At 44.2% G+C, this 11,725-nt stretch overlaps 1 protein-coding gene across 4 annotated transcripts in view; it reads right to left on the bottom strand.

Moving 5' to 3' along the window:
* Positions 1-2,064: 2,064 nt before the first annotated feature.
* LOC137522951 (uncharacterized) overlaps positions 2,065-11,725 on the bottom strand; it is a 190,513-nt gene continuing 180,852 nt past the window's right edge. For all 4 annotated transcript variants that reach the window (XM_068243109.1, XM_068243110.1, XM_068243111.1 and 1 more), the window contains exons 7-9: positions 7,525-7,671; positions 5,078-5,212; positions 2,065-2,549 (exon numbers count right to left, since the gene is read on the bottom strand). In XM_068243109.1, coding sequence (XP_068099210.1) covers positions 2,332-2,549; positions 5,078-5,212; positions 7,525-7,671 — 500 coding nt within the window. In that variant the 3' untranslated portion in view covers positions 2,065-2,331. The remainder of the gene's footprint in view (positions 2,550-5,077; positions 5,213-7,524; positions 7,672-11,725) is intronic.

The raw sequence follows: 11,725 nt of genomic DNA, 5'->3' as shown, positions 1-11,725 counted from the left end.
TGTTACGGTTCAATCTAATCTAATCCTTTCCTTTATGGTATAAGAATGTCACATTCTAACTATAAATCGGATCTTCTTATACGTTTACATACCATATATCCAAGGAATACAATGAGACTCCCAACTACATATCACAGGAAAACAAGCGGTCATCAAATAATCCACAGATTGCCAAAACGCTCGAACTTCCTTTTCCAACACAGACTAAATAAAGGACCAAAGTTTGGAACAATAGTACTAAATCTAATTGCAACACCCCTCGATTAACAGGTTTATTGACCACTGAGCCGATCGAGCACAACAGCTAGGAACTGAGTTACCAACCAGTCAGCCAAACTTGGTTAGCAATTGACTGGATGTGGTCCTCTCACCTAGCAGGATCCAAACTATACTATCACTGATAATGCAGATATGTAAAATGTCTGATACCAACCCTGTGCAAATGTTTTGACTGCAATAATCTTTAGGAGCATTGTATGTTAATATCAAAACACTTGGATGAATACACCTTACCATGTTAACCTGTTATTATATCATACTTGTAATAGTTTTGAAACAATAAAAATTTATTGTGGAAAAAAAAAAAGAATATCCTTGGAAATGGTCCCACGCCAATATCCTCTATCTTGCGATCTTGATTGAAGATCTCCGCACCCCACACCACACACACTGCCGTTTCCACGCACAGCTCTAGCTATACTTAATATAGCAAAGCTGCATCTATCTCCATCTCCCTCCGCAGCTTTCCACTGTCCTTCCTGCACACTGCACCTATCTCCCCCACCTACATTGGCACCCTGGAGCACCCTGATAGGTGCTATGGTCGCAAGATAGAGTTTATTGGCGTGGGACCATTTCCGAGGATATTGGCATGGGAACATTTTCTTAAAGGTACAGGTAAGTATTTCTGGCTAATTAAGAATATTAAAGGACTGCTCTCGTGGTTGCGTTTTTATTTCATTTAACCCTTTGTGGAAATGGGTAAGGTTCTCTTGGGAGGGGGGGGGGGTGGACATCTGGGGGTCTCCTTCTTGAAGGGGATTCCCAGATGCCACTATGAAACCCCCCAGGGAGTCATCACCCCCACCTCCTCCTAGGGCACTGGAGGTGGGGAAGAGCCCCTTGTCCATGGATTGGACAAGGGCTACAGAGGGAGGGGAAGGCTTGGCCCCCCTCCCCCCGGAGCCCCCCCATACCATGGACCATGCAGACTGGTATAGCTCAGAGTGCAAAGCCCCAGTCGACCGGGGCTCCACTTTCTGGCTATCCCAGCCTGCATGGGGGACAAGGGGTTAAAGAGGCTCTGTAGGGGGGACCCAACATCTTTTTTATTTCTCACACTCTGAACACATTTTTTTTTAAATATTGTTTCTTACTATCTTTTTAACATATCCTGCAAATATGGTGTTGCTAGGATGTAAGGGCCTTTGCTATTAACTTCTAAAGTCGGCGGGAATTGTTTCACTAAGAACTGTCATTTACCACATTTAAATGTAACTTTTTTCCTTTGAAACTTTAAAATCAATTTTCTCAAAAAGTATAAGGTCTTTTTGAAAATTGTTTCCTCTTGTTCCCACTGTTCTTATTAACATAACCTGCAAACTTGGTGTTTCTAGCTTTTAAGGGGGCTTTGCTAATAAACGTTAAAGTCGGCGGGCAGACATATTTTAAAACGTCAGCAAAGCAGGGCTTAAAATGATAAATAACATTCAGGCAGGACAAAAAAAGCAGGATTTAAAACGTTAGACAACGTTCATAAGGTCTGCACCGTTTTTAACATTTAAAACGATAAATATCGTTTGATAATGAAAGTGATTGCGGCCCCATTTTCATCACTCGGCGCTGTGCGCCATTTTTAACTGCTCCGCTACTGGAGGCCACTGTTAGTGTGACCAGACAGGCCCCATAAGTGGTTGAAATCAAATACCTTGACTAAGTTAGTAATTTTGGGCTCTATTCACAAAACTTCTCATACATGACTTATTTATCACTTTATTTATAAACATAACCAATCAGCGCATTTACAAGCAAAATAATCGCTCAAAGTAATTTGTTCCTGATTAACTTCATTTCAACATTACTTTTCTTACCTTAGTTGCATTATATTTTTGCTCTTTGGGAGCTTAAAAATGTAACATAGATAAGGAGAAAACAGATGAAAATACTGTAGGCGAATAAAAAGGTTTGCAAATCATGCCCTTTGTGTGCTCCGCAACTTGACCATGGATTTTAACTTATTCATGGTTAATCTTCTCACTGAAATTTTTCATCTGATTTCACACAAAATAATAAAATAAAAAAATGGCTGTACATGATTTCATCTCCCAGAGTTCACGATCTCATCTTCTCCCCAAAAAGTTGGAGAACAAGGGCAATAGCAGTTATGGAAAGCAGGAGATGACTGAAGCCACTTTTCGTGGGGGTGGCAGTATTGCAGGTAAAGTTATGGCTTAAAGTCATATAACCATTGCCAATAGTCACACTGAAGCCTTGGTAATCACACAGGATTTTATTGCCACAGCCTTGATGCAGTTCAACAGTCTGGGAGCCTGCAGGATGGAGACATCTCATGTAAGTCAGTGGCATATCAAACAGGTTTGAGATAATATAAAAACTCCAGTTCAATTTTGTTTATGTAAATACAATAGTATAAATGTAAACAACCTAGTGCAACATTACATTGTTGGTGAATGCCTCACTTTAGAAGACCCCTGTGTATCTTTGAGAGTGCCCACCCGGAATCAGAATCAGGAAACCTTTATTCGCCGACTGCAATGGTTGTCGTACCCTGAATTGATTGCGGTAAACGTGGTATTGGCAAACAGAACAGGCAAGACAATTAGCACAAACAAATACAGGACAGCAATGATACAGGACAGCAATGCGGTAGCAGTAGGGGTTGGAAAATTAATACATATAGGTAGTCAATCATAGCATTTAGGAAAGTATGAACTGGGCTGGTAGTAAATAAATCATCTTGGGGGTAGTTAGAAGAGTTCAGATAAGAGTGCTGCACCCACGTGTTGCTTGGAAGGATGGGGCGAGTGTTGGGGGACAGTACTGTCCAGTTGATGGGTGTTTCCGCAGGGTAGCGGGCCTGGCAGGGAGGGCTGGAGTTCAGCCGGAAGACAGCCTGAGGAAAGAAGGTGTTCCTGAGCCAGGTGATTCTAGAGGGGATGTTCATATAGCGGTACTCTGATGGGAGGAGCGTAAAGAAACGGTTGCTAGGGTGGGAGGGGTCTTGTGAGATCTTAGTGACTGTTGTCTTCATTCTGGTGGAATCGAGGTGGTCAAGAGGTGGCTAGATTGATCCAATGACTTTTTCTGCCAATCATTCTTTGGAGCTTGTACCTGTCACTAGCGGTAGCACCAGCATACCAAACGATGATGGATGAGCAGAGGATTTACTCTATTATAGCGGTGTAGAAGCTGGTGAGCAGCTCACAAATCCCAAATTTCTTCAGTTGTTGCAGGAAGAATAACCTCTGCTCTGCCTTCTTCTGGATCTTGGTAGTGTTCTTCCCCCATTTTAAGTTGGCGGATATGGCCGTGCCCTGGAGACGTCAGTCCCATCAATGAGAACAGAGTGAAGTGCGGAGGGAAGTTTCCGGAAGTCTATGATCAGCTCAACAGTTTTTGACATTGTCCCTGCACCAGCTCCATATTCTTCCAATCTCGCTGTGATATGCACTCTCCCCTTTTCCATCAATTAAACTGATAATGATTGTGTCATCCGCAAACTTGATAACTTTGACAGAGTCCACAGATGAGGTACATGGGTTTGTGTACAGGGAGAACAGGACACACCCGTGCAGAGCTCCTATGTTAGTAGCTCTCAAGCACCAGAGGCAGAGATTTCAAAGTGCTCCCCTGCCCCCAAATTTTGCCCACCCCAGTGTCAAGTATGTCCCCTCAGTGACTCAGTATAAGCAGCAAAATGTGCCCTCAGTTTTAAGTAGCTCCTCCCAGTATATGTAACAGATATGGCCCCTGTATTAGGTATGCCCCTCCAGTATAGGAAGGAAGTCTGATGTGCCCCCAGTATTAGGTAGCCACTTTCCCCAGTATAGGTAGCCAGGTGCGCCTGCAGTATTAGGTATCTCCCTCACCAGTATAGATAGCCGAAAGTGCATCCAGTATTGGGCAGCCCCTCTCCCCTGTATAGATTGCCAGTTATGCCCCCAGTATTAAGTACCACCCTCAACTATGGAGCGTTGTCACAAAATCAGAGACATTACTGGAAGGATTCATAGAGAGGGAATGCTTCTACAGGGCTGAAGAGAGATTCCGGCACCAAGAGGTGAGCATGTTATGCTCACCACTACTCAGCAATAACTGGAGGAAGGGCTGCTTGTGTGGGCACAGGTGCAATCTCAGTATTCTTTACACAAAGGCCGGTGCCTCCCAAGCCTCTGCCTTGGCCTAGCCCTGATTCCCACAATGGGCATGTAATCATCAAAACTGGACCATGAAGGAGCTATGAAAAAAAATTCTAATGCATAATACTTCCACTGACCTCCAAAGTCCTCAGGCCTCATAACAGTTGAGCATCTGTAGGATGTTGTGGGAAAACAAGTCCGATAAATAAAATGAAAACTCAAACTCACAACTTACATAATTTAATATGTTCCTGATAGGGATGAACAATGTCCTTGGTGTGGATTAACGTTGCAGCTGGAACTAAAAACTTTATGTTTCCTGATTTGTGAGTGATAGATAGAAATGGTTAATGCGATGCCAATTCTCATGCAATTTGGAACTGGTCCACTCAAAATCAACTGGAAGTTTATTTACTTGACCCAATTCCAAGCTGATGAAGTTACTGCACACCTGAAATATTTGCCTCTCATTGATCATCTCTGGTTGTAGATCTACTCTAGACTCACCTATAAAACATACTTAGAGCAAGACCTCAGTTGTGGACTGTACCTGATGTTTCCTCTAGGCATGCTCTTATTGATTTGACACTTAAAGGATATGAGATAATTTTCGGCTCTATTCATTATCTTTGCACAACATGGTAGAACATGCACGTGTAACTAACTGTGGAATATATGACAATGCTGTATAGGATTACCTGCTGTCACGTTATAGGTCACACAACGGTTCTCATTCCCACTGCAGAACATGACATCTGGTTCACAAGGTTCAGAAGAGTAAGAGTTGCACGCTTTGCACATGATGGTATTTAAGAGTGGACTTTTTGTGGCTGCTGTACATTAATATAAAGACTTCAAGTTAAATCAGTAGACATACATTTCACCATAAGATTTTAAAAACAAGACCCTGTATAAAAAACCTTATTTTTAGTTTTAAAGAGACTCTGTAACAAAAATGTCATCCTTTTTTCTACCATCCTACAAGTTCCAAAACCTATTCTAATGTGCTCTGGCGTACTGCAGCACTTTCTACTATCACCGTCTCTGTAATAAATCAATGTATCTTTCCCCTGTCGGACTTGTCATTTTGTGTCTGGAAGGCTGCCAACTCCTCCGTGCTGATCTGTTATGCACGCCCCCCTCCAGGCCCCTCTTTCCACATTCCAGTGTGTGTGTTATTTACATAAGCCAGCAGCGTCTCTGCTCTCTTATCAGCGAGAGAAGAGAGCTGGATAAAAATCCTCCTCTGTTAGGCTGTGAAAGGAGCTGGCTGACACATACTGAGGAATTACAGACACCGGGCAGAGCTGTCTGCAGGAAAAAAGGATCAGCCTGTCACTTATTCAGTGGATGAGAGCTGCAAGGGGACAGAAGGTAAACACACAAATGATCTCTTGAGATTCAAAAGGAAAGCTGTATACAGCCTGCTTGTGTATGGATGTATTTTCTATGTGTGGACATACTGTACATCAGCCTACTTCCTGTTTTGGTGGCCATTTTGTTTGTTTATAAACAAACTTTTTAAAACTGTTTTTGACTACTTTTAATGCCCCGGGGAGCGGCGAAATTGTGACAGAGGGGAATGGGAGATGTCCCCTAAAGCACTGGTATGTTTACTTTTGTGCGATTTTAACAATACAGATTCTCTTTAAATAAGTAAAAGTGGAGGCATCTAAAGGCTGTTACACATCCCTAAATTTTAATTGACCAATCACTGACCAGTTTTACTACCTCCATGTAGTATGAGGATCAAATGATTTTGAATCATTTAAGCAGAATGTGTAGGTAAACTCTCATTCTACAAAGAGGTAGTAAGATTGGTCAGTGATTGGCCAACCAAAATTGAATGTATGTGCCAGGCTGGTGGATACATACATCCAATTTTGATTTACCAATTACTAGCTAATTTTACCACCTCAAGGTAGTATGAGAGCCTCTAGATTTTGCATATTATGAATAAATTGCGCAGGTAAACTCTCATATTGCATAAAAGTGGGAAAATTGACGAGCCATTGAACAATCAAAATTGGATGTGTGTACGCATCCTTAGGCCCTATTTACACTTAATCAGTTTCTCTCAGTTATAACTGAAAGGACAACTGATTTTCAAAGTAATGCCTATGTTATCCTATGGCACCTTTCACACGTCACGCGTTTTAACTGAAATCTTTTTCACAATGCACTGCTATGGAGAAGAAGAAGAAAAAATGCGTACTAACTGATTTAGGTCCCGTTTACACTTAAGGAGGAACTCCAGCCTAAACAAATATACTGTCATTAAGTTACATTAGTTATTTTAATTAAAATAGATAGGTAATATAATCTCTTACCCACCCGGTTTTAAAAGAACAGGCAAATGTTTGATTTCATGATGGCAGCCATCTTTTTGGTTGAAAGGAGGTGACAAGGAGTATGAGACACAGTTCCAACTGTCCTGTGTCCTGAGCACCTCTCCCAGTTACTAGGCAACGTGAATAACAACATAGGAAATCCCATCATGCTCTGCACAGCATCAGGGAAAAAAACCCGGGCTTGTTTTCTTTGATGGGTGGAGCTTAACTAAAAATGCAGCTAAAAATGATGCTTTGGTAAGAAAAACAAAGTTCTGTTAAAGAAACACCAAGCCTTTTCAGTTCTGCTGAGTAGATTTTTAGTCCGGTGGTTCATTTTAATCAGTTGCTCTCAGTTATAACTGAAAGGTCAACTGATTTTTAAAGTAAGTCCCATGTTTTCCTATGGCACCTTTCACACTTAAATCATTTTAACGGAAATTTTTTTTTACAATGTATTGCTATGTAGAAGAAAAAAAAAAAAGGCGTACCAACTGATTAAGTGTAAACGGGGCCTAAGTGTAAATGGGGCCTACGTAAGCCCAGTTTATCTAACCTTTCCTAGTAAGTGAGTCTTTATATCCCTCTAATCAATGTCGTTGTTGGTCTTTGAACCTGTTCTAAAGCTGCAATGTCCTTCCTATAATACGGTGCCTAGAACTGAATTCCATATTCAGATGCGGCCTTACAAGAACGTTAAACAAGGGCAATAAGGTGATGTCAGTGAGCTCTAAACTACGCTTCTCTAAATTCTTAGTGGAGACTAGCTATGGAATTATTTATGAGAGTGTAGCAGAGCAGTTAGAGTCACTCACGTGAAGGTATTAGAGGAGTGCAGTAGTCTTCAGTGCAGCAGCTTACGCCCAGAGTAAAATAAGTATTGAGCACAGTCATGCTTCCAACAACATTACACTTCCTAATTGGAGCACAGGATCGGATGATGCTATATGATACCTCCCCACCTAAAAAATAAATAAAGGTGATGCAAATTAAATATGCAAAACCAGCTAGAGATTTCTATTCAGCTTTGTAATAAAAAGAGGCCCAAATGCAATTAACCTTTTCTCCTGAGTTTTCTCCTAGGTAATATGTTCACAACTTGTCAATAAAATGTCTTTTAAAGAATACCCAAGGTGACGTGACATGATGAGATAGACATGGGTATGTACAGTGCCTAGCACACAAATAACTATGCTGTGTTCCTTTTTAACTTTCTCTGCCTGAAAGAGTTAAATATCAGGTATGTAAGTGGCTGACTCAGTCCAGACAGGAAGTGACTGAAGTGTGACCTTCACTGATAAGAAATTCCAACTATAAAACAGTTTCCTAGCAGGAAATGGCTTCTCGCTATATCTCCTAGGAGAAAACTTAGGTGAAAAACGTCAACTGTTTTTATGGACTCTAAGGAGAAAACGTCAGTTTTTTGTACCACAACCCACATGCAGGTAAGTCACTGGTGGGTATAACATTAATCCCCCCCAACAAAAAACAAAAAAAGAAGGAGCAACAGTACACACATTCAGGAGGACATCACAACCCCTCCACTCCCCACACATTCAGGCCATTCAGGCATTTAAGTCAGCCTTGGAGACCTTGCTTAGTTTACCAAGAGTTCGGTTAACTGACCCAAACATTGACACCACAGTTTACCACTAATATATTAAGTAACATGTCTGTGGGTCAGGTCATTAAGATTCCTCAAAAAAAAGGGAGTCGTGTTGCCTGCATGGTGAAGGGAAACCAGGAGCCAAATGGTGCAGTATTGTTAGGTTATGTATAAAAGAACAGACTTGCGGGTTATGAATACCCACAAGGATGGGTTGGAGATCCTGCAATCACTGTGTGCGCGTATGGGAAAATACTGTATTTTTTAAACTATATGACTCACTTTTCCCCCCCAAAAGTGGGAGAAAAAGTCATTGCATCTTATAGTCCAAATGCAGGAAGTTTCAGACTTGTGAACACCTGCTAATACGAACCTCTAACCCACCGCAATGTTGGGGACTCCCTGTACTGTGCCCATGCAGAGGAGGACACAGGGGGACAAATAGAAGACACAGCAGTGCACAAAGGGGCATAGAGGAGGACACAAGGGGGGCAGAGGCGGACACAAGGGGATACAGGAGGACACAGGGAGACACAGGAGGATACAGGGAGACAGGGGCGTAACTAGGCCCCACCGGGCCCCCCTGCAGAATTTCTGAGCGGGCTCCCCTGCAGAATTTCTGAGCGCCCCCCCCCGGGCCGTTTTGTGGGGGTTGGAGGGGACGCAGCATGAGGGGAAAGCCATGCAGCAATTCGGCGGGGAGGGGAGAAGGTCCCCCCCTCCCTCACCTCGGGGCTCTCCCCTCTGCGCTCCCCTCCGCCTTAAATCTAAGTCCGGGCAGTGTCTGGGCAGCAGCGGGCAATCTTCGGGTGATCCAGATAGTAGTTATCCGGATGACACCCAGTACTGCTGTGCTGTGCGGGCTGGGCGGAGGATCAAGCTTACCCTTCTGACGTCTTTTCTGGCCGTCCCTCGGCGCCTCCCACGATGCGTTCCACTCGGCGCTCACGTGACTTCAAACACTTCCTTCTTCCGGGTTGAAGGAGGAAGTGTTTGAAGTCACGTGAGCGCCGAGTGGAACGCATCGTGGGAGGCGCCGAGGGACGGCCGAAGAAGACGTCAGAAGGGTAAGCTTGATCCTCCACCCAGCCCGTGCAGGGGCTGCAGGCCCTATTGTTACGCCAGTGCAGGGAGACACAAGAGGTACAAGGGGCATGGCCGGATTTCTGGCAAGGCCACATAGGCCATGGCCTAGGGCACCAGATAAACAAGGGGCGGCCTGCAGACAGTGGGCATTATTTTCAGGGAATTATTTGCAAGTGTCCAAACAAATGAAAGGGGTCAGGATAAATGCACTATTAGTACCAGCTGGCATCTGCCTGTGCTGTGCTACAGGCAGCTGCAGTCTGTTAACCAAACGTTTGTGAACAGTGTGTGACTAGCAAAAAGCCAGGCCTTGTCCAATGACATAGCAGCAGCTGCAGGCAGTTACAGAAGGCTGGGTCTCATGCACTTGGCGTGGGGGATGAAAGGACCAGGGGCAGCACCAGCAAATAGTACAGAATACAGAAGGCAGCCTCTCACAGTACCCATTTCTTAATTATTGATTGGCCAGCACTGTTACCCTGAAAACAGCAGTGGGTACAGGACTCACTTTTACGTGTTGCTGACCCCACCCAATGTCCAATTGTGAGCCACTTTTGACAATGTGTGTGTCGTGGGTGGCTCCCACCACGCCCATCACCTGTAGATCTCTTGATTAACCAGTTCCCCGTGAGACGTGATTGATTCACTTCATATTGCCATGGAGACTTCGGCTCTAGCCGCAATAGAGGACACCAGCGGCCCAAAAATGTTTTGGTGGGTGTGTGTGTGGAGAGAGGTGGTAGGATACGGTTTTGGTTGGGGCGGCTGGTAATAGTCGGCCTTGGGCGGTAAGAAGTACAAATCCGGCCCTGACAAGGGGGCATGAGGTATAAAGGGGGCATAATCCACAAGTTGCACCTTCACAATGGATGCACCAGGTTTAGTATACTATATATATTTTTTCCCCTGGTTTTTGTCCTCTAAACCTATGTGAGTCTTATATCCTGGAGCGTCTTATAGTCCGAATATGGTAACCATCTCCGCTCAGTTCTCCAGATCCCCCAGGACCTGTGTGGTCGCTCTCCTCCTCAGTTCTTTTTGATTGTAGGTGAGCTACAAGTAGTAAAGACTATCACCTCTTTGAGAGGTGTCTAAGAAACAACAAAGTGGATTTGGGGAGGTGCCCAATAATTGTTTACTCTGAAAAATTATGCATTTAAAATTGTATAAATTACAGTATATAGAGAGGTATCTTACCTCCTTTGATGATTCACACCAAAATACTGGAAAAGGAGTTCTTTATTGATCAAACACCATTTAACTGCATTTCACACATTTCAACTTATTTCATAGACAGGGGCGTAGCTAGGTGGGGGCAGGGGGGTACATATGTCCCCCAGGGGACAGCATCTGGGGGGCGCTGGATCAGACTGTACTGTTCCCCCATGTCTCCTGGTTCGCAGTCACACAGCGCTGAGACACGAAACAAGTAGGGAGGAGCAGATCTTCTTCCCTCCTCTCCGCCCACTCCCCGCCTCCTTTCAGCCCTTCTCTCCTCATGATCGAGAAGAGGAGGGCTGGAAGGAGGCAGAGAGTGGGCGGCAAGCAGGCGTTGAGAGGGAACAACATGAACATTCAAAGTTTACCCGGGTAAAGGTAATGCATGGGTAAACTTTTGTTCGTGAGACTTTTGAGTTGTTTCAGAAAAGTACAGGCTCCGGAGAATCTGGCTCCACTGCGCTGCCTTGAGAGAGGTATTCTGCAGCGTCTGCTCAGCGTTAGCTCTCTGCATCTGTTTTGCTTCATGATTAGCGTCTCTGTCTATCAGCCTGTGCCCCGGCCAGCAGAGGTCTGTGATTACTGCTGGACAAGGATGTCCCCTCCTCTCCCACTATACAAGCGATGTAGCAGAGCCAGAAGCATATGGGGCTATTTTTTTTTTTATTATTGTAATCGTGGGTCAGGTCGCTCCTTTACATTTACCCCCTGCACTCTCTCTCCCCTCCTGCTCCACATCAGCTGTGCTTGTTCTTGTCTACATCCTGTCATCTATCTTTCTTTCTCCTTTTCCCACTCATCTTTGTCTCCCTCCTTTGTCTCTCCAACTTCACAACTTTTTACATCTCTGTCCCACCTTCCTGCCCCCTCCCCTCTATCTTATGGATCAGGTTCTTTGGTGATTTAAAGGAGTGATCAGCCAAAAATATTGTTCCCCAGCTGTACTTAAAAGGTGTCATCAGGCGTTTCTAAGGAAAATAAGCGCTACATACCAAGGGCTTCGTCCAGCACCAAGCTCCCAGCATGTCCCTTGCCGCAGCTCCTCCGACAGCCGTTTACCTGTGAAGCTTCCCGGTCCCTGGCGATGACGTCAGACCAACCTGGAG

Source organism: Hyperolius riggenbachi, chromosome 6, assembly GCF_040937935.1.
Source record: "Hyperolius riggenbachi isolate aHypRig1 chromosome 6, aHypRig1.pri, whole genome shotgun sequence".
Classification (NCBI taxonomy): Eukaryota; Metazoa; Chordata; class Amphibia; order Anura; family Hyperoliidae; genus Hyperolius; species Hyperolius riggenbachi.
This window is presented reverse-complemented; position numbering and strand designations above follow the sequence as displayed.